This window comes from Peromyscus californicus, unplaced genomic scaffold (assembly GCF_007827085.1).
Source record: "Peromyscus californicus insignis strain IS unplaced genomic scaffold, ASM782708v3 Scaffold_18__1_contigs__length_77618521, whole genome shotgun sequence".
NCBI lineage: Eukaryota > Metazoa > Chordata > Mammalia > Rodentia > Cricetidae > Peromyscus > Peromyscus californicus.
The window spans coordinates 42,142,381-42,164,635 of NW_026294480.1; the positions used below are offsets into that span (position 1 = coordinate 42,142,381).

At 46.2% G+C, this 22,255-nt stretch overlaps 1 protein-coding gene across 2 annotated transcripts in view; it reads right to left on the reverse strand.

The window, feature by feature from the left end:
• Positions 1-16,178: 16,178 nt before the first annotated feature.
• Positions 16,179-22,255, reverse strand: part of Il31ra (interleukin 31 receptor A) — a 41,840-nt gene continuing 35,763 nt past the window's right edge. For both annotated transcript variants that reach the window (XM_052742817.1, XM_052742816.1), the window contains exons 12-14: positions 20,133-20,226; positions 18,545-18,626; positions 16,179-16,637 (exon numbers count right to left, since the gene is read on the reverse strand). In XM_052742817.1, the coding sequence (XP_052598777.1) occupies positions 16,179-16,637; positions 18,545-18,626; positions 20,133-20,226 (635 nt within the window). The remainder of the gene's footprint in view (positions 16,638-18,544; positions 18,627-20,132; positions 20,227-22,255) is intronic.

Genomic DNA, 22,255 nt, shown 5'->3' on the forward strand with positions numbered 1-22,255 from the left:
AACACAAAGCAAACTCTTAACAGAACCATTTGAATTAGCATATATGGTGCTAAATATAGTTAACAATTTTCTCCGTCTTACAACTTTAACTGTTAATCATTTGAATTTTCTTGCTAACAGAACATAGGAAAACTTCAATGTATTCACATCAAACTTAAATATTTCCTTAACTCCACAAAACCAGGGTGCATTAATATCAATAGGGTAAATATAATTTCTGCAAACATAATTCAACCTCATAACTCCTTTTCTTTATAATTTTTTCAACAAAATCTCAAACCTAGTTAGAAGACCCAAACTTTTCCATTTAAACAGTTCCATTTGTAACACAAAACCAGTCCCAGAAAACAGTTTCTGGGTCATTACTGTAAGTAAACTCAAAATTGTCCCATTGCAATGAAATCTATTGTTCAGTTCATTAAGTCCTAGAATTCAAATGATAAATTCTGGTACTAGCCTTCCAAATATGAAGAAATCCAGAACCAAAATCTTTCTGTAGTTTTATCTCATTTTAAGTTCAAAAAGTTCAAACAAGAAATAAATTCTGGTATTAGGCTTTCACTTCAAAATATGAAGAGACATTTTACAACCAAAACTTTTTGCAGTTAACAATTTTTGTTCAAACAAGCGTCTCTGAACTTTTATTCTCAAGCCAGAGACCTTTTTAGGTACAGTAGTATTCTAAACCGCACCGTTTTTGATGTTAGCTCAGGTTTTTCTGTGTTGCGTTGATTTTCCATGGATCTCAGCTGTGGATGCCTTGTTGTGCTGGTTCTGGCATCCGCCATTCTTAGCTTCTTAGCGGCTTCTGGAACTTTTGAAAACCGCTCAGACTGCCTGCTTTGCAGTCTTCTAGGACACTAACTTCTAGATTTCAGGTTTTTTCATCATATACATTAAGCATAGACTCACACTTAACATTTACACTTTACAAACTCACATATAACATTTTTTGCCTTGCAAAGCATTTAGACTCACATTCAACATTTTACAAACTCACATATAACGTATTAATATCTACTTATTTATACTCCTTAAGGAAACTATAGAACTACTTTAGCAAATATATTTCTTATTACTTCTTATATACTTCTTATTTTATTTCTTATTTAAACTTACATTTACAACTAGTATCTTCACTTCTTACAAGCTTATTACTACATGTCTTAAGACTACTTAGATATTTCTTGCAAGCTTATATTCTTAAAGGAACTCTATAGATCTATTTTACAAACTTATACAGGGCTACCATTAGCATATATTTAACTTAGCAAACACCTAAAGATTTCTTAACACAGATCTAACAAGAGAATTTTTACAAACTCACATCTTATTTTCATCTTTTTCTATTTCTTACTCTTAATTATTATTACTATCTATTAGAAAGATTCTCTTAACTAGACAGGAAGTATGTACATCATTTCTAAAGTTTAGAGTTTATAGTCAGCTTTGCTATACAACACTGGAATTTAGTGAGTGTTGTTGTTATAGAATTGTGATAGTTGTTGCTAGGGGACTATAACCTTCCCAGGATGATGCCACACTCCAAAGTTGCCAGTTCTCTCAGCCGTTCCGGAACCGGCAGAGATGCACTGTCAGCAGTAGACGGTGTTTAACTAGAGGCTGTCCCTTCACCCAAATTCATAATAGTTCCCCTAAGTGCTTCAATTCAGACAAACGTTTCTATTACAGCAGTACTTTTGGTTTGCTCTACCAAAAAACTTCACACTGAGGGTGAAATTACCGTATTTAGCTGCTGTAAAGCTCTTCGCCAATATTGCACAGCTATTAGGTGATATAAAGTATTTTTCTAAAGGAGCTAGTAAAGCCACAAGTGGCACAGCTCAGAACTATATTTAGTATTTTCACTTCATTAGCTTTAACTCCTGATGTTATTAGCAGTTGTAATATTTAGCATTGATTTCTTATAAGGAACTTTCAGGTGAAGCAACTCTTTTGTAAGACAGCTAGATTTTCTGGTTTGTTTCCCATCTATAAAGCAGTCATTTCTTTTTGAATGCTTGTTTCTTATCCCCTTAATTAGATTTGCAAAAGAATCACTTATTGCAGGCTGTTTGTTCAAGAGGTAAATAATTTTTAATTTCACATAAGTTTCTTCATATCTAAGACAATGTTCAGTGTATAAACTGCTCTCTTGCTTTCTTAAGGATTTTAAAGTGGCTTATTTGCTCTTAAAGGTAGCTTTTTATCTGATCTGAGTTCTCAAGAGGTAAGATTAAGCTTTCTAGCATTGCTTTGAGAAGAAACTTCATTCGGAGCTGAAAAGTTTTTGAACAGTATCACCATCTTTAGCTGAAATACTACATTTCCCTTATATCAGTCCCTTATGTTATCAGTCCCTTAAATCAGTCCTTTATATCATTTCCCTTATATCAGTCATTTCCCATAGTTCTTTTTGGGTCTGAGAGTCAACTGGTTCTTTTACCAGACTTGCTTACAAATTCTTGCCCGGGAGGTTTGAACAAAGTTTTTTGCTTTTGCAACGGGAGATTTGAACAAGCATTTTACATTTTCAGCTTTGGGACATTGGGAGGTTTCTGGTCTCTCCTCAGCTGGCTTTAACAGGTGTCTCTCCTTCATTTGACACAGGCCCCCAAATCAGAACCGAACCTGCCTCGTTAGTGCGCATTAAGGCTGGCATTTCTGAGAGCAACTTTCCTCGGGGCTTGTGTTTGTCTTAGCCAGTCAGTGAAAAACAAGATCATTTACAACAGCTTTTCCATAGCTCTTTCAGAGAGATTTTCTCCCACTGATCTGTCTCATTTTGCTTATTCCTTCCCCAGATGCAGAGCTTCAGGTATCTGTCTGTGGCTCTGTACCTCTGCTAGCTGCCTTTGGAGGTAGGGGCTTTTTTTTCTTCCCCCAGAATCTGCCTCAAATTCTAGCAGCTTTTTCAGGTCATGCATTTTTCTGGGGAGGATTATGTCCCTTCTGTTTCTTCAGAGTCTTTCCCCCAGACAGTTCCCAGTTCGATCTCAGTTTATCCTGCTACCCCAGAAACAGTTTCCAACACTACAGTGGCAGCTTTCCCTGCTACTGAAGGTAGAGGTTTTTTGTCCGTTTCTGTTTTCGGGGTCTGTGTGGTTTGCGTACAGACTGAAAATCTAAGGAGAGGTTTTTGCCATTTCTAAACTCCCATTAGGACAGGTGTTTTGCCTCATCAGGCCTTCACCTGACCCAGTCCCCCAGTGGGTTGCATTTGCTTGTCTGGGTGCTCAAGGACAGAGCTTATACCAGAGGCAATCACCCCTCAGGGCTACACTCCCTCATCTCAGGGAGGCAGTTGAAACAAAGCTTTTCTCAAAGAGGTGCTTTCTCTGACAGAAAAAGCTTTACTCCTGGATAGTTCTGTTCTGCCCTGGCTGGGCTCTTTCCCCAGACAGTGTTCTGACTCAGCAGCACAACTGCTTCAGACACAGTTCAGCTTTACTGTTTTCCCAGAAAGGTCCTTTATCTGATAGGAAAGCTTTTTTGTCAGATTTCTTTTTTTTCAGCTGTGGACCTATCACAACCCGGGACTTGTAGGAAAGTGGATAACTGTGCCGTTCCCACCGGCTTTAGCTTTGGTTGTTCATTAGCAATCTTCCCCTGGGTCCTGCACCTTCCTGCCTCAGCTCTGTGCTCCAGGAAGTTTGCAACTGCAGGAACCCTAGTATGCCCGAAATGCACTCCAACTCAGAGACGCTGGCCAGTCGCCTCTGGGTTTTTGGTCAGAAGCGAGGATACAATGCTTCAGGGGATCTTTGCATTAGGATGATTAGGAGCATGTTTTCATTCTGAAACGCTCACTCAGAAACAAAACCCTTGATGCTGATGCCTCAGCTCGGCTGTAACTGAAAAGCTTGGCCTTTTTGCCTTTCCCAGTAAAGTTTCCTGCCCTTTTGGGCTCTGTAGCTTTTTACCCACACTCTCCCAAGCGTTTCCTTCAGGGTACTCTGACCCACTGTCTTTTACTAGCTTGAAAAGACAGCTTAGAAGAGGTTTTTAGGAACTTGTCCCTGCCTCCTGCATTGCAGGGAGGATTTTTAAGGCTTGAAAGTCAGAACTTAGGTTTTGCTGTCTTAAGAGGTTTGTTGTTTTCCCTTAGAGCTAATCACAGGTGGTCCCCATACTAATCTTCAGGTGATTCTAATTTTTGTCCTTCTGAGAGAGAAAGTTAAAGGCTTTAGTTTTTAAGTTTGAGAGCTTTTGAGAAAGATTAAAGCTTTTTAGAGAGTTTTTTCCCCCCAAATTTTCCAAGAAAAGCTTTATAGTTTGAGAAAGATTTTTTTTCCCTAGGAGAAAGACCAACTTTCCCCAAAACTTCCCAACTTTAAACTTTGGCTTTTTACACCCCCATTTTTGCCTCAGGGAGAAATCACTTTCTCCTGCCGCTCGGACTTAGCATTTCAGCTGTCCCCAGGTCAAAAAGCTTCCATAGGAAACTTTTTCTTCCCCATAAGCTCAGAAGAGCTTTTTTACTACCCGTAAAGCCCAAAGAAAGATTTTTTTCCCCCAGTTTGCATTCAGAGCCCCCAAAGTTAGAAAATTGAAGAGTTTTTCTGTCTAGTTGCCTTACTTATTTTTTCCTACACAATCTTACACTTCTAAGTTTTTCCTACGCTATTTTACTACCCTATGCCTTATACTTATTTTTTCACAGATAGAAATTGAGAAAGCGATACAAGATAGAAAATTTTGACAGAAGAGAATTTCGCTGCAGCATCGGACATCCTTCCAGTCCGCTTTCCTTTTCTCTCGAGGATAAAACCCCTGCCTCTCAATAATATATATATATAAAATATATGTATTTCCATAACACCGGCATGCCTTATCCACTGGCAGGGCTGACTCAGCACTTTCGCCAAAAACTCTGTAATAAAACTATTATTTTCCTTTATCTTTAGTCCCTGTTCATTTGTCTTTAGTCCCTTTTTTTTTTAAGCCCCCCCTTTTTTTCTTTAGTCCCTTTTTTTCTTTTTTCTTTAGTCCCTGTTCATGGCGCCATTCTGTGGGGCGTTTACCCAACCACCCCCACAGTTCCCCAGAGTTTTCTTGAGTGCAAGCAGCAGGAAATATTAGATAGAAGGATTTATTGCGGAGAATATCGCGGAGATAAACAGATAGAAAATAAAGGATAGCCTCGAGAGGGCCTGGAACCTATTCCAACGGCCCCGACTGTCTCTGCCCCAGGGTTTTTATAGAGACGCCAAGGGGTGGAGCAAAAGACCTCCTCCCCCAGCACAGCCAAGTGCAGACCATCTCAGACACCTGCACTCAGGCCCGTGGTCCTAATCATCCTCTATGCAGACCTGCTGGGTAAAGCCACGAGGAACCTGAGAACGGGCTCCCACACTGGAGTCCTAAGCTAGTTTGGTGGTTTATACCTGTAATCACAGGATGTGGGACACAAGCCTCAGGAGAGAAAGTTCATGGTGAGTTCAGCAGCATGAACTGTCTCCAAAAAATGTTAAAAAGTGATTCCTAAGAAGTCATGAATAGTTTCAGCCCTTCCTAGTTAGAGATCCACCCAATACTTTCAAAAACAACACATTAAAACCTTTAAAAAATGTTGTCTGTCTTTCTTGATCAGAACTTGGATGATCCTTGTTATGACTTTGAAAGATGTAATACATTTTTAAAAAATTTTTTCCCTGCTGGGCGGTGGTGGCGCACGCCTTTAATCCCAGCACTCAGGAGGCAGAGCCAGGCGGATCTCTGTGAGTTCGAGGCCAGCCTGGTCTCCAAAGCGAGTTCCAGGAAAGGCGCAAAGCTACACAGAGAAACCCTGTCTCGAAAAACCAAAAAAAAAAAAAAAAAAAAAAAAAAAAAAAAATTTTTCCCAACACACACTAAAGTTCTTCTGAGAATGTTACAAGTAGGAATAATTTCTTACGAATAGAATATTTAAGTAGTAGAATCATTACTATCACTTTTGATGAATTTTATTTACATTAAAAACTAGGCCTCATAAGAAAACTCAAGTATGATAAAATAATATAGAATATTTGCCCAGCAAAAAAATTACACAATATTTCAGCAACCAAAAGTAAAATGGAAAAATTGATCTCAGTAATTGTATGAGAAGATGCTGATTTTAAAATATAACACATGTATTTGCTGTTTTTACTAATACATTTTGTTCATTGACTTTTTTTTTTATAGCCTGGAGCTTACTATGTATAGACTACGCCAGCCTCAAACTCAGAGATCTACCTGCCTCTGCCTTCCAAGTGCTAGGATTAAAGGTGTATGTCACCAAGCCCAGTAAACTCAGTTTTTGACAGTATGTGGACCCCTGGGGCGCAGGACAGCTCTCAGAGGACCCACCTGTAAAACATGCTAAGCTAGCTCCACCCACTTTCACTGAGCAGCAAGCCTGATGGACAGGCCAGCAGCCAATCAGAGTTCACCGCATTCTCCAGTGGGTTACAGAAGGGCCGTTCCTGTGGCCCCCTGAGAGCTGTCCTGCCGCACTCTGAAAAGAGAGCAAGGGTAGACTGCAGGCTGTACCAATGGCTTGTCCTGCTTTCATCCATGGAGAGTGGCTTCCTTGTGCTACTGTCCCTGAGGAGAAAAGTCATCTTAGGCGATGAGACAGAGCAAACCTTCAGCTTGGGCCTCGCATTCACTGGCTCGCTGGTAAGAACAAGTTAAAATGGGTACCAGTCACACAGTGAAGCAGTCTGATTCTGATGTGGGGAAGGCAAGGGATTGTGGGGGACCCGCCCCACCTTTTCCCCCAGGGTACTCTTGAGGAGTGAGGGATAAGAGATTTAGATAAAAATATAGAGGTGAGAGAGAAACAGAAAAATAGAATAGCCTCAGGAGGGCCTGGATCCTTATCCACCCGCCCCTTCTATCTCTTGTAAAGGGCTATTTATAGAAATGCCAAGGGGTGGAGCAAAAGACCTCCCCCTAGCACAGCCAAGTGCAGATCCTTCCAAACACCTGGTAACTGCATGGTCAGTCCATCCCCTTATGCAGCCCTGCTGTGTAAAGCAAGTTCAGATCTCACTAGGAAACCTCTGTGGGCTCCCACAAGGGATGTCTCTGGGGTTGGCTCTCTATGACATGACTATATGTTTCATGAATTTCCTAGGGAGTCTATTTATATTCACCCCAAATAGAGAAGGCAACGAGAAACCAAAGAAACAGTTCCACCCAAGTCTAGTTTGATGAACCAATGAGTTTGAGATTTACAACATCACAGTGAGGAGTTACTTACAGAAAACAGGCAACTTGTACACAGGCAGAGTAATACCACCCTTTCCTCCCCTCAGCAGTTGTGAGGGGCGCATGGGGGTAACACTGGTGCTCTGATTTCAAGAGCACAACAGCTGTGTCATGCTCAGAGGACAGAGCTTCCTAACACCCCAGCTGCCCTTGCCCCTTGGGGTCTATCATTTCCCCAGCCAAAGTTTTTGCCTAGGCTAACAGTACCAAACGTGGTACCTCTTGCAGAGTGAGCCTGAAATTTAATCTGAAAGTCTTTGGTTGCATGCATCATAGTCATGCCACAGTTACATCTATGGGCACATTTTACCTGGCATGCTGATAGAGTAACATGCTTTACCTTAGCTAGGTAGAAACATTGGGGGCAGGGGACCAGAAAAGCTCGGGGCTGATGCCACAGGCCTGACTAGCTGATACAAGGGCCCCAAGCAGAATGAACAATCTCTACCTCAAAATGCTTCTTTTAGGTGAGAAATGAACATACTTGCCCACACCTGAGACAAGCTCAATCCTTTATAGCCCTCTATCTCTGGATCCATCCGTGGATGCCCACTGTTCTTGATGTTTCAGGAGCCAAGGCTCCGGACCCCAGATCCACCCAAGTCCAAATATTCTGTACCTTATAAGAGACCAGCAAGTCCACAATGCACTGCAAGGTCTTCAGTCACCCTGCACGGTCTTCATCTGTAGGCAGCCTTGGCCATCCTCTAGGGAAGCTAGAACCACCCAAGTCCATGAGGTTTCCCACCCTCCAAAATAGTGGGTGTAGTGAGATCGCCTGAATCCCTTCCAGCCTTTGACGGACTGCGTAGTTCTAGCTGTAGAACCTCCGGGAACTCAAAACCACTTTTTGTCACTGTTTGCCCTAGGAACTCCAGCTTGACGTAAATCTTGCCACATGTGCTTCCGAGTGACCCTGACAGGCTCCTGTATCATCTTTTTTCAGTCCCCCATGGTTGCTTTATCACAGTGGTTCTCAACCTTCCTCATGCCTTGGTGACCCCCAACCATACAATTATTTTCATTGCTACTTCATAACTGTGATTTTGCTACTGTTATGAATTATAATGTGTTGGTTAAACGGTGCGCTGCTCGTGGCTGGCTGCCGTCCACGGCAGCCATGCCAGCAGAAGAGAGTGCTGGAGGAGAGTCATGAGCCAGCCTAGCCTCTCCTATACCTCGGCTACAGGTATAGTGACTTGTGTGGGTCAGAGGATTCATCAGGGTGTGTGACCACAATGCACAAACATCAGTGTCCTGGGTGTATGAGGTGTGACCTTACAGTGCAGCTCGATTCTGTCCCCTCTGACCCTGACCCTCCCCAGTTCCATCATCATGTATTTATACCTACATTAACTGGGTGTGAGGTAGCAACTGCTCCCAGCCTTTAGCTAGCTTGTGCCCGGTGACCACCCTCAGGAGATCCAGCCACCACAAAGAGGAGAGAAAGGGAGCTGGCCATGGAGTGGAGGTGGGGGCTACAGAGGAGGCCTCTGTTACCTGCATTATATAGAGTGTTGCAGGCAGAGAATGAGTCAGATAATTCTTTGTCATTGAGCCCTAATTTAATGATGGTGTGGCCTGGGATTGTAATGACCAAAGTGTGTAAATGTCCCCAGGGCTCTCTACCATCTCTCACTTCCTCCCCTCTGTCCCTTTGTGAGGTCTGGTCCCAAACTCACACACTATTCTATGAATACACACATGCAGGATCTGCTGGGCCCCACAAACCTGCCTTTCTTCCCACACATCAAGTTAGCCAAGTCTTGCCTCTGACACCGTTCAGCTTTTATGGGGACAGTGCCCATCGGTGAACCTTAAGCATCCATATTGCTATGTAGCAATGGGCCTCAGGCACCACAGACCTTGTTCAAGGGACTGTCCTGGGCTTTTCCAGGCAAGGACTTCAGGGGGTTTCAAGGAACACTCATGAGGCAGGAATCCCTCATTCCTCTGGTTCGTGTAGAAGTTTTTTATACTGGGTTTTGTTGTGATTGCTCTTTCTGGTTTTAATTTGGGTTTGGGGAGGACTAGTGAGGCTCTCTATTCTAGAAGAGGAGGAGGAAATACTGTAGGTCTGAGAGCAATTGCCTTTGGGTGGAGTGTGCCCCCGCCCCCGTTAAAAGATAAAAGGACATGCCCTGGAGCTAGCCCATGAGATGTCCCGACTGTCAGCTGGGAGGCTGTTGCCAGGTTTGTGCAGAAACCAACAGCCCTCAAGTCTGTCATTTTCCTGGAACTCCTATTTACTTCCTGGAGGACAGCACAGCCTAGTGGATACACATATCCCAGGAGGAGCTGGACGAACCCTTAGTACACATTGCTACATAGAGAAAATGTACAGCCTAGTGTCTAAGCAAACTGTTGGTTTTAAAAGGCCAGCTACACTACTGTGGGTGTGCTCTTTTGAGCCGTTTCCTATAAAGGCAGTTTTGAAGCACAGAAACCAGATATGTCCACATGTCTAGCTGTGGTTGTTTGGCTGGCTGGCTGGCTGGCTGGATGGCTGGCTGGCTGGCTGGCTGGCTGGATGGATGGATGGATGGACAGATGGATGGGTGGACAGATGGATCATTGGTTGGTTGGCTTTCGTTGTTTTGAGATAGGGTCCACTACATGCTCTAGGTTGACTTCAAATTCTCTTTTCCAACCCGTCTCCCGTGTGCTAGGCTGGGATTGCTGGTGTACCGCCACACCCGGCCCACTCTCGGTTTCAGCCCTCCGAGGGCTCTGAACATTTCCTTAGTTGCTGTACACCTCTGTGTCCCGTGGGTCATCTGGAATTCTGACTTGAGGTGAAAGTGCTTGGCCCTTCTCTTTCCAGCACCCCTCCCATGCTCCTCTGGTCCTGGAGCCTGCCTAGTAGATGATGCGCATCCATTTGCTCTGTGCCCCAAATAAGGCTGAAGGGTCATCTCTGCAAAACAAAATGGCAGCGGTAAAGCCAGGCCTGTGACCTGGTGGGAGCTGTAATGGCCTGACTCTAGGTAGAGCTTTTCTGGGCAGGGTGTCGACAATGAGATGAATCCCAAGCCTCAAGCTGCCTGCAGGCCCAACAGGCTGAGCGAGACTTGCCTGTGGGAGAGCAGAGGAGCAGAGCCCCAATGACTTGGTAGAGAGAGGAAGAGGCCACAGCCGCAGGAGGAGGAGGACACATCCTAGAAGCTAGGAAAGACCAGCATGCTTCTCCAGAACATGGTACAGCTTGAGCTTTGGCCCAGAGAGACCCAGTTGGACTTCCAACCTATACAACTCTAAAATAATGATGTTGTTGAATTAAATTTATAATAATGTCTATAGTCATGAAGTGGCTCAGCTGACAGGCGGCTTCCTGGAAGATGGGATTCCTGGAAGGAGGTGCAAAGAGCGAGATGACCTAGAGAGTCCTGGTCACCCGGGGTTCATCCTTGACCGCCACAGGCCCTGGTCTCTATTCATTCTATGTCGTCCTGGCCCTCTGGAATCATGGCTGTCTTTCTGTGTAGACCACGCTGGCTTCAAACTTGCAGCCATCCTCCTGCCTCTACCTACCCTTCTGCACCATCACACCTGGCCAAGTTTGTAGATTAAATAATGAAGTAGGAGAAACCTTAGAAGTACAGAAAAGTATAAAGGCGGTCTGATGGCTTTATTATACAGACGGTCAAACTACAAATGCGTGGACAATAAAGTACCTGGAACGCCCCTCTCACAGCAACCATCATGTGACTCACGGGCAGTCATTCCCACTCGGCACACAGAGCTCCCATTCACTTGTCATATAGTACCCAGACACATAATAAATCTGTGGACAAGCGGACATGCCCAGCCTCAGGGGACATGGGCCTGGTGTTCTTTGTTGCTGAGATCATTCAGAAATCGGTGCCTTTTCTGGTTTGCATATTTTTATTTTCATTTCAAATCTAGGCCCCAGGACAGTCCTCTCCTGTCTTACCCCATTCACAACAGACTGCGGTTCTGAAAGACAAAAGATCCCATGTCTAAAAGTGAAGCTGGCCCCATCTGCGTCCAACCTTCTCTGAAGGGCCCTGGAAGGCCCTGCTGACTCCGCTTTTGTCCTCTCCTGAGTCCTCAGCAGCTCAGGGTAGGTCCCGTGCCCAGGACTGTGCACACAGAACTCAATAGCGGAGGGGCAGTTGGGACCTCTGGGCTCTCCTACCATGGACTGGAGCTGTTTGTGCTCCAACAAAAATCTTCCACTACCCCAGCGTGCAGAGGGAATGGGGACATCTAATATCCTCTGCTAGGCTCCATCCTCTCCGACCCCCACAATTAGAGTGCAAGACACCAACACCTCCACAGAATTGATGATGGCTGGGCGTTATGATAGCTAACATTCACATAAAACAATTGACAAAAGCAAAATCAAGCTCATAGCAGTGAAACAGTAGACCGTCATGGAAAAGGATAAACTACCCCTCAGACATCTCTGGTCACCCTGAAAATCACTGTAGCCTTCTGAGGTTGTATCAGGCAAGATGTGATCATGAGACCTTCCTTCAGCAAATTCAGCTTTGTAAACAGCCCCAAGTAGACAGGACAAAGGTAAGAGAAGATACTTTGAACCAAGTGTTCAGCACAGTCACTGGATTCAGCAGTCCCTATTGACTCGGGACTCTCTCACAGACCACAGTTTGTAAGCACATGAAAGTCTGGGGGGGCTGACATTTGGAGAGCAGTAATCTTTAGCCATGAGGGTGAGGCTGGCTGTGCCCTGTAGGACAGAGTTCAGCACTGCTGGCTGCTGCCCACTAGATGCCAGTAGCACACACACACACACACACACACACACACACACACACACACACACACACATCCGCCCAAGCCATGACAGTCAAAGTATCTCCAGGCATGGCTTCTCTGTCTGACGTTGGAGGTGAAAGGGCACACTCACCCTGGTCGAGAACAGCCAGTACAAATGGCAAACAGTCGCCAGCTCTCCACAGGGGTGGGTAGAGGACAGGAAGTGATAAGGGTGAGGGGACCCTGAGTGTGTGCCCTTCTACAGGAGGCAGGTTCTCAACTAGAAAACCAGAAAGATATCCTGATTTTCTTTGGGGGTATGTGTCTACATGTGTGTGTGATGTATGTCCGCGTGTGTGCAGGTACGTGTGCCCACGCATGTGCCTAGAGGTCAGAGAGGGAGGTTGGGTGTCCTCCCTTATCACTCACTATCTTATTCCCTTGAGACAGGGTTTCTCACTGAATGTGGAGCCAGGCTGGAGGCTAGCACGCCCAGGAATCCTCCTGTCTCCAGCCCCTGCAGCCCTGAGGTTACAGGCACACACACGACGACACCCAGCTTTTTATGTGGGTGCTGGGAATTTGAACTCAGGTTCTCATACTTGTTCAACACACACTCTTTACCTGCTAAGCCTCCTCCTGGTCCCTTGATTATTTTTTTTTAATTTAGCAGCTAATCCAGAGTTAAGACAATGATGTCTAAGCCTTACACAGGAGATGTCCACAGACCTCCCGCAAAGGGGCAGATGGGAAACAGCACAGGCTCTGCAGTCCTAAGCCTCTGCCACAGTTCCTGAAGTTGCTTTTGGGCGAGGAGGGGAGCAGCCACAGATGATATGTAAATGAGGTATGGTTAGGCCCCTCCTCCAGTCGGCTTCATTTGCAAGCACTGAAATTTGAATTGATACACTTGCACATCATGAAATATTCTCCCATTGACTTTTGTTTTCAACCATTTAAAAAATGCCAACATCATTATTAGCTCATAGTGCTATAAAAACAGCAGCAAGATTGGTCTGGGGGGAGGTGCAGTCTGAGACCCCTGGGCTACAGGGTACCTAGCTGTCTGCTATACCCAAGAGCTTGATGGAAAGGAGATGGCTGGAGCCATTGGCTGGGATTCTCTCTGCAATTCCTCTCTCACCCCTCCCATCTCGAGCCCCGCCAACCCCCTTACAGGGTCCAGTATGGCAGTTCCCCATGCTACTGCCTCTGGGGATGCCGGAAAGAAAGCATTGCTTTTGGGTTTCTCTTGTTTAAAAACAGACTGGCTTCTCTACCATTCTTTAATTTTTTTTTTTCTCTATTTTGGAAACGAAAGGCCATCCATGGTATTAATCCAGCTGTGTGCATGGTTCCCGGGATCCTGGGACTCTCTTTTTATCATGAATTTGATCATTTCTTACTCACTTTGCCACCTAATGACTTCCCTGAGTCCCCCCAGCAACCTTTTTCTCTGACAGTTAAGAGAGAAAACACAGATGGCCTTCGGTACCCACGGGAGCAACCCCTGGATGCCAAGAGTGGGCGCGTGTGGTGATTTGATCCGGGAGAGGAAGGCATCGTGGTTTCTGAGCCTGCCTGCTGTGGTTCCGCCCGGAGAACTCGGTGTGAAGGGAAAAGCAACCGCCCCTAGAGCTGGCTCTGCTGGGACCACCCCGAAGCCCGCCCAGGACAACACGGGGCCTTCAACAACCCTCCCACCCACCAAAGGCAACAAAGATAAGTATGGGCTGTGGCGCAGGGAGGCTGAGAAGGGAGGAAAGAAATGGAGAGCTGGAGGCCGCGCAGAGAGCCTGCAAAGAGGGGGGGATGGACAGGAGGCAAACCAGCAAGGCTGAAATGAAGAGGAGGGAAGAGGCCTGCAGGTACAAGGGCAGCCCAAGATGCTGCTGCCATGTAGCAGGGCAGCAGAGGGCATCGTGTGTGTGTGTGTGTGTGTGTGTGTGTGTGTGTGTGTGTGTGTGGTATGTATGTGGTGTGTGTATGTGTGTGGGTGTGTGTGGTATGTGTGTATGTGTGTGGTGTGTGTGTGGTGCGGTGTGTGTGTGTGTATGTGTGTGTGTGTGTGTGTGTTTATGTGGTGTGTGTGTGTGTGTGGTGTGGTGTGTATGTGTGTGGTGCGGTGTGTGTGTGTATGTGTGTGGTGTGTGTGTGTGTGTGTGGTATGTATGTGGTGTGTGTATGTGTGTATGTATGTGGTGTGTGTGTGTGTGGTGTGTGTGTGGTGTGGTGTGTATGTGTGTGGTGCGGTGTGTTGTGTATGTGTGTGTGTGTGTGTGGTGTGGTGTGTATGTGTGTGGTGCGGTGTGTGTGTGTGTGTGTGTGTGTGTGTGGTGTGGTGTGTATGTGTGTGGGTATGTGTGTGGTGTGGTGTGTATGTGTGTGGTGCGGTGTCGGGGTGTGTGTGTGTGTGTGTGTGTGTGTGTGTGTATTCTCTCCACTTCTCTCTTTCTCTCTCCCTGCTGTTCATGGGCTTTAGATTCAAAAGCCCCATCATGTCTTTTTTCTGGGGACCCCTTTGAGACTCTGCCAGCTCCACTACCCTCCCATGGGGTCTGAGATTCTCCCAGCTAGAGGCTGAAGGGTTCGAGAGAAGAGGTGTGGGAGTGCCCTTGATTATCTCTTCCAGGAGCGAGAATCCAGTTCCCTCATGTCCCTCCCCAGTTTCCCGAGCTATAAACAGTCACTGTATAAACTAGGGGCAAAAGGCAGGGCTCGGGGAGACACCAGTCACTGAGACTCAGGGACTCCCATTTAAATGGCCTATGAAGGGCGGGAGGCTTCCGGGAAGCAGTCTCAACTTCCTGTGCCCACAGTAAGATTGCAACCAAGAAAAGTGGCCAGTGAGCCAACAGGGCAGGTGCATGGTCCTCTAACCAAACCATGTCTGGACGAACAAGTGACTCTAGAAGACTTTACTGGCCGGCACAGCCCTGCAGACGCCACCCTCCTCAGCATCCTCAGGATCCGTCCAGGGAGAACTAGGGAGGTCAAGTCTTGACAGGAAAATTGGGCTGTCATTATCTTGAAATGCAGGGTCTTGGTCTAGAGATTAATTAATTAATCCTAGAGAAAAGTACCACAGGCTTCCTGGATGCACATGACTCCACACTTCCGGCCACTCACTCACCACCTCGGCCACTGTGATCTTCTCAGGTTCCCGGTGACCTGGCCCACTGTGCGCAGCCGCACAGGTCCCTAGGCCTAAGCAAACAAACCCCGTGACTCCCTCTTGTCACAGGCTCTGTGCTTGGCTATAGCAAAGAGGCAGAGGTCCTCATGATTCGGCAGCAAAGTTGCTGAGCACACCACGTTCCCGGGCCCTGGTTGTGTGTGTCCGGGAAGAGATCTTTTTAGGGTCTGCTCAGTAAGCACTCCTGGGCTCCACGCCAGCGTGAGGGTAGTGGCTCTGAAGAAAAGCCACTGCAATGATCCATGTGCCTTCTGCTACCAGGTAGAGCACACGACAGAAGAGCAGCAAGAGCTGAGAAATGGCCCACGGCACAGGCCGACCTGTGACCTAGCCCCCAGTCCAAACCAGTGTCTTACTGGAGGGTTCTTGCGTTTCCTGATTTACCCACAGTCAATGTGTATGGGATGGGTAGAGCACTTGCCTAGTATAAACAAGACCCCGCTGGGTTCAACCCCCAGAGTTGCAACATAAAAAAACTAAATATAAATGGGTGATGAAGAGTCCCAGGAAGGGCATGGATGGGGACCCTTGAGATGGAGCAAGGGCTGAGGAGCCTGGGAAACCATTAGGAATTCCCTCCATTTCCTGGCCTCTGCACCAAGAAGAGACATCTTGTTCAGGGACAGGGTGAGGAAGGGTAGAGACCAAGGAAACAACTGTCCTGGAACCCTGAGGGCAGCTTCGGCAATGGCCAGGGCAACTTGGTTCCTGAGAATAAGGCCAGACGTGTCCACCTCAGGGGTCCTTTGAGCCCAAAGCTGGGTCCTTCTCTTGACGCCATCATTTCAAGGGGTCTGGGAGAGTGTGCCGGAAGAAAGTGACTTACTTTTCCCTGTAAAGCACTCCCTTTGTCCTGGCACAAGCTGACATCTGAATCACCACGTTCCAGGCAGCTTAGCAGCAAAATGAATGGGGAGGGGCCAAAGAAGGCTTCTGGAAGTCTCCTGTCTTTGCGAGGGAAGGGATCCATTCCGTCTCTGAGGGCTTCATGCCACAGCTGCACTTAGATTTCTCTCTTGGTGTGCTCTGGGATAAGAAACTCCCTGGTTGTCACTGAATTTTTCAGATACGGATTCGGAGCTCGCTCCTCGCAGAGAGGCTCTCGTTCTGGACTGTGGCCGGAAGACAGAAGCTGCTCGTTGAATTCTGTGTATGTCTCCTCTGTCGTTCCCAGACATTGGTTGTAGGCCTCTCCAGGAGCAGCCTCGGTTAAAACGGGGGGCTCCTTAAAACTTTTCCCCGGGGGACAGTCAGGCCTAGATGGTGAGGTCACATACTCATTCTCTTCTCCTCCCAAAATGCTCTCTTGACCTTTTCTAGCTTCCTCTGTGGAAACAACTTCCAGAAAAGTCTCAAAGTTCACCATCAACTTGTCAACGAGGTCAGTGGGGACAGAACATGGTTTTAGGACCCTCCCTTCTGTGTTCCCAGAGTTTTCAGACTCCTTCGGACTTGACTTCCCCTACAAAAGGAAAAGGGGACACCCCAGGAGTCACATAAGGAGTACAAATGACGGAGCTGACACAGAAGCCCCGCCCCACATGCAGCCCCCACATCCCTCGATGGTCCAGACTGTGACCAGCCACTTCCTCAGGAGCTTGGCGACAGTGCTCCGTTTCCCGAGGAGCAGCACCCCTGGGCCCACAGTCCTTCTAGAGAGCTCAAGGCTGTTTTCCACGGTGTATTTACAAAGCTCCAGGTGAGATGAGAACTCTTGGGGAAAACCATATCGGCAGACACCACCAGGCAATCTAAGGCCACCTCACAACGGGGCAGGGGCTCTGTTATCTTTGTCTCCTGCTGACCTGGCCCGCTGCCTAATCAGCACATGCTGGAGATGCCTGGGCTGCACGCTCTACAAAGTACATTTCATCACCTTAATAAACAGGAGAGCAAAGCGGCCAATATGTAACACAAGTGAAGAAAAGGAGGGACAAAAATAGTTCATTATTATAAGAACACCCATTACAAAATAAGTTCTAGGGCTGGAGAGGTGGCTCAGAGGTTAAGAGTACCGGCTGCTCTTCCAGAGGGCCTGAGTTCAATTCCCAGCAACCACACGGTGGCTCACAACCACCTATAATGAGATCTGATGCCCTCTACTGGCCGGCATACATACATGCAGGCAGAATACTATATACATAATTAATAAAAATTTAAAAAATAACTAAATAAATTCTAAGTTAAAAAAAAGACTAACATTTTAAATTCTTGCATCAAGGAAAATCTCGAAAGGATGTTCAATAATAAGGATTTAAGAGCTATTGTTCACTGGGCTGACTTCCACTGAAGGAGGAAGTCATAACTTAGACATTTTTCAAGTTTCCTATTTAAAAACATACTTAAAAGGAGGTTTTCTGCTTGGAAAAATACACCAGGAAACCCTACTTCCAAATAAATAAGATTTGACTCTAACTCTCCCCGTTAGAAAGATGCAATTCAAAGCTGCCATTTCCCCCAGTATTCCTGTATCTCTGAATGGCTTCCAGATTAATTTGCTCTTGGCTGCTTTTTAAATGGCCACTGAGTTGACAGGCAGACCCTCTTGCTCCCCATCACAGAGCCAAGTCTGTGAAACAGCCCCTCTCCCGAGGCATCCTTCCAGGATCGGTTCTGTGTTGGGAATACCTCAGACCCTGGTAATGCCTTTTGGTTCTGTGTTGGGAATACCTCAGACCCTGGTAATGCCTTTTGGTTCTGTGTTGGGAATACCTCAGACCCTGGTAATGCCTTTTGGTTCTGTGTTGGGAATATCTCAGACCCTGGTAATGCCTTTTGGTTCTGTGTTGGGAATACCTCAGACCCTGGTAATGCCTTTTGGTTCTGTGTTGGGAATACCTCAGACCCTGGTAATGCCTTTTGGTTCTGTGTTGGGAATACCTCAGACCCTGGTAATGCCTTTTGGTTCTGTGTTGGGAATATCTCAGACCCTGGTAATGCCTTTTGGTTCTGTGTTGGGAATACCTCAGACCCTGGTAATGCCTTTTGGTTCTGTGTTGGGAATACCTCAGACCCTGGTAATGCCTTTTGGTTCTGTGTTGGGAATATCTCAGACCCTGGTAATGCCTTTTGGTTCTGTGTTGGGAATACCTCAGACCCTGGTAATGCCTTTTGGTTCTGTGTTGGGAATACCTCAGACCCTGGTAATGCCTTTTGGTTCTGTGTTGGGAATACCTCAGACCCTGGTAATGCCTTTTGGTTCTGTGTTGGGAATACCTCAGACCCTGCCCTTTTAGCTGTTTCCTGGGCCTTTCAAACTTCAGGTCTTTCTCTACAAACCCAGAGAAAGGCCTCACCCATTCCATCCACCCACTCCACCTCCCCCAGCCAGCCTGCACAGTTTCCTGGACAAAACCCAGCAATGTGTACCTTGAAATTATCTCCGATCCATGTGGCTAAACTACTTTCAGCAGGGTTGGGGACATCAGGACAACACAGACGAGTCAACCGGCTGTTAAGAGATGGGATTTTAGAAGAGGAGGTGAGTTCAGGGCATGATCCATGTGTAGTGAGCAGCTGAGCGAAGGGCAAGGCTTACTAAAGGCAACTGTACGACTCCCTATTCACGAAGAGTATGGTTATTTGAATCAGCATGGCCCCCAAAGGCTCATATGTTTGAGTACTTGGACCCCAGCTGGTGGAACTGTTTGGGAACGACTGGGAGTGGGTGACCTTGTAAGAGGAGGTGTGTCACTGGGGGCAGGCCTTGAGATTTCAGAAGCCCACACATCTCGGTCTCATAGGGCTGTGTCTCAAGATGTGAGCGCTCAACTACGGCTCCAGAGTCGATCCAGGCTCACTGCCGCCACACTCCCTGTCATGACGGTCATGGACTCTAACCCTCGGAAATTGTAAGTCTCCAACAAAACCTTTATAAGCTGCCTTGATATAGTGTCTTATCACAGCAATAGAAAATGAAAGACAGAAGGCAGCTGTACAGCTCCCTATTCAACGAGAGCAAGCTTCCACACTGACCGGAAATATGAAGCAGCTGTCTGTGGGACAGCACAGGAGGAGACATATGCTTTCCCCCATATAATTATATCCTTCCTGCCTTTCTCCATCACGCCTGTATCTCTACCCTGGTCCTGATGGTGGAAATTGCATTACAGTCACTCTAGGCAGATATATCCTTGGGAGCAGTTAATACACTAACCACCCACACTTCTACACAGTGGTTCCCAAAGTATGTTCCCAACTTCAGCACCAACATCAACAGCTAATCAAAATACAGATTCCTAGTCTTTATCCAGAACTCTGAGTCAGAAACCCTTGGGGGCAGGACCTGATTTTGACATGTGCTGTGTCAAAGATGGGATGTGTCAAGATTAAAGATGGTTGCTCAAGAGCATGACGTACAAAAATTTGTGCTGTGACTTGGCTGCACCATACTGTTGGTAATTGAGGTTGACATTAGCTTAATCATGAATGAGTCCCAGCTGCTGGGCAGAGAGAGCTCCCTGGGACCAGTGGAGCACGCTCTATCAAGGAAGAACACCAGGGCAGCCTAAGGCTCCCAGCTGGGAGAAATCCAGATGCTGAAGACAAGCTTCTTTTCCCACACTGGCAAGAGCAGGCAGGACTCCAACTCTGCACCACAAACAAAGGACAGATTTGTGTTCTCACCCAGCTGACTAACACCCAGGTCAGTCCCCGCTCCACTCTAGACTCAGGTGATAGACATTGGCAGACAGAGCCTATGGGGCAGCTGGTACTCCTCGGCCTCAGAGGAACCTAGACTTGGTGGACAGACCTGTACAAATAAGTCTTCTTGTTTCTCAGAGTCCTGATGAGTCTGAGGGTGCTGCCTTTCATCGTTTCCACCAAGATGGACCAAATGAATGAGTGAGCAGAACCCCCTTCAGGGTGGAGTGCCCTCCTACGCCATGCACCACGATGCCTTCCACTGCTTTCTGCTGCTCACTTTTAAGGCATTCACTGTCAATTATAAACTCACTTTGGCTTTTTGAGAGCAGAAGTCACTGCGAAGATGCTAAATAGAAGAAGGCCTCCTCCGACCAGAGATGATAGGCAGATAATTTCAAAGATACCTTTGCGACAAAGAGAACAAAATACCATTGTCAATATAGTTCCCCTGTTCATCGACAAAAATCAAATATTAACTTTTTCTTTCAGCCTTAGCAACATTTCTCATCAATTTTCTGCTATTTGAGTTCAATTTCTTCCCATTAAAACCACTGGGATTTTGGTTCCCCATCTAGCTGTCGTTCCCCCATGTAATAGGATAGATACTGATATACTTTCGTTTGTATTAGTATAGATTACTGAGACAGAATACTGGGTTTCATTATGATGTCTTCACATATTACACATTATATACTGGTAGATGTGTTCACCAGGGTCACCTTTCAACTTCATTCATTTAATCAGTACTTACTGAGCATAACTATTGGCCAGACATCATTCTGAGAAATAAAACAAACAAATAAGCAAGAAATTTCGGATCCTTACTCACATGGTCCTTATATACTGGGGTAGAAAAACTCACACAGTAAAACCCTAACAGTTAATCTTTGACTGTTGGTTTGACTGGACTGAGAGATGTCTAAAGAACAGTAAAAACATGCTTCTGTGTGTCTGTGAGGGTGTGTTCAGAGGACTGCCACGGGAACAACCCAAGGGAAGACCCACCCTGATTATAGGCAGAACCATCGGATATGCTGGGGCCCAGATGTGATAAATGTAGAAAAAGAGAAGGCCAGTCAATAAACACAAGTTCCCTTCTCCCTGATCATCAACGTTGATTGCTGGGGTCATTATCTGTGGATTTCAGACTTCAGTGTAGTAAGTCTTTGGACATGGACTCACCCTAGCAACTCTCCAGAGAGCTTCCAGGTCCAGCTTTAGATGGGGCCTGCGTCATTAAGCCCAACTCTTATTCTAAAGACTCTAACTTCTAAGACTGAGCAGCTACCAGGGGCTCCGCTTCGGCAGCATGCGGATGGCCACGGTTGGAAAGCCTAACTTCCAATCACATAAACCATATCAGTTCTGTTCTTCTAGAGAATCCTAAGTAATAAAATAATGTAAGAGTACTTCAAATAGAATAATCAAATAGAGCAACTTAGGCTAAGCTGGTGGGAGGTTAACAACTTAATTTGCATGTATGTATGGATCATTTATTTAATTTTTCAGATAGGGTCTCACTGTGTAGCCAGAGTGCCCTGAACTCACCGTGTAGACTGATCTAGCCTTACACTTCACATCTTCCTGCCTCTGGCCCCTGAGTGCCGAGGCTGGTGTGCAGCACCACACCTGGCTAGATCTGATCACGAGAAAGAGCCTGCCCTGTCCAGTTATGGAGAAAAGCACTCCAGAGAGATACACAAGCTTTGGAGAAGGAGTGAGTTAGAGAAACAGAGGCGGGAAGTAAGAGGAAATGAAGGGGTGGGCAGAGACTGGTGGGCTTTCCACAGGGAATCTAGAACTTTAAACTGGGGCTGCTGTGTCTGAGTGGGTCGTCGAGGGCTGAGAGATAGTTAAGAGCACCAGCTGCTCTTGCAGAGGACCCAGGTCCAGCTCTCAACACCCATATGGCTGCTCACAACTGCCTGGAACTCCAGTTCCAGGTGATTGCAACTCTCTTCTGACCTATGCATGCTCTTACATGCATGTGGGCCACATAAGTTCACTCAGCTACTTCAGCATGACAGTAGAGTGATCTGTAACCTAATCTACAGATCAAGGAGAGACAGTCTAGGCTCCAACACAGGATCTTGCCTTCAGTTTGATCCTGAGAGAAAATTCCATGAGCTGACACAGCTTGTACCCAGTGCTCTGAAAATACAACATGGTTTTTTTTTAAAAGGATTTTTCAAAAGCAGTATCAAAGAAAATTCCAAGAAGGCATTGCTCGCCCACAGAACAGAACATGTTTTCTGTGTGAAGGCATATGCTCCGCTCATAGTTTCCAGAGCCACAAGTCTACTTTATTCTTTTGGAATATAAATAACAAGAGGATTTTGAGATGCTTCAAGAAGACATTTTTTTGGCTTATACTAGTTATTGCAAAACTTGGCAGTGTTCCTTGGTTTTTGTTTTTGTTTTTCCAGTTTTTTG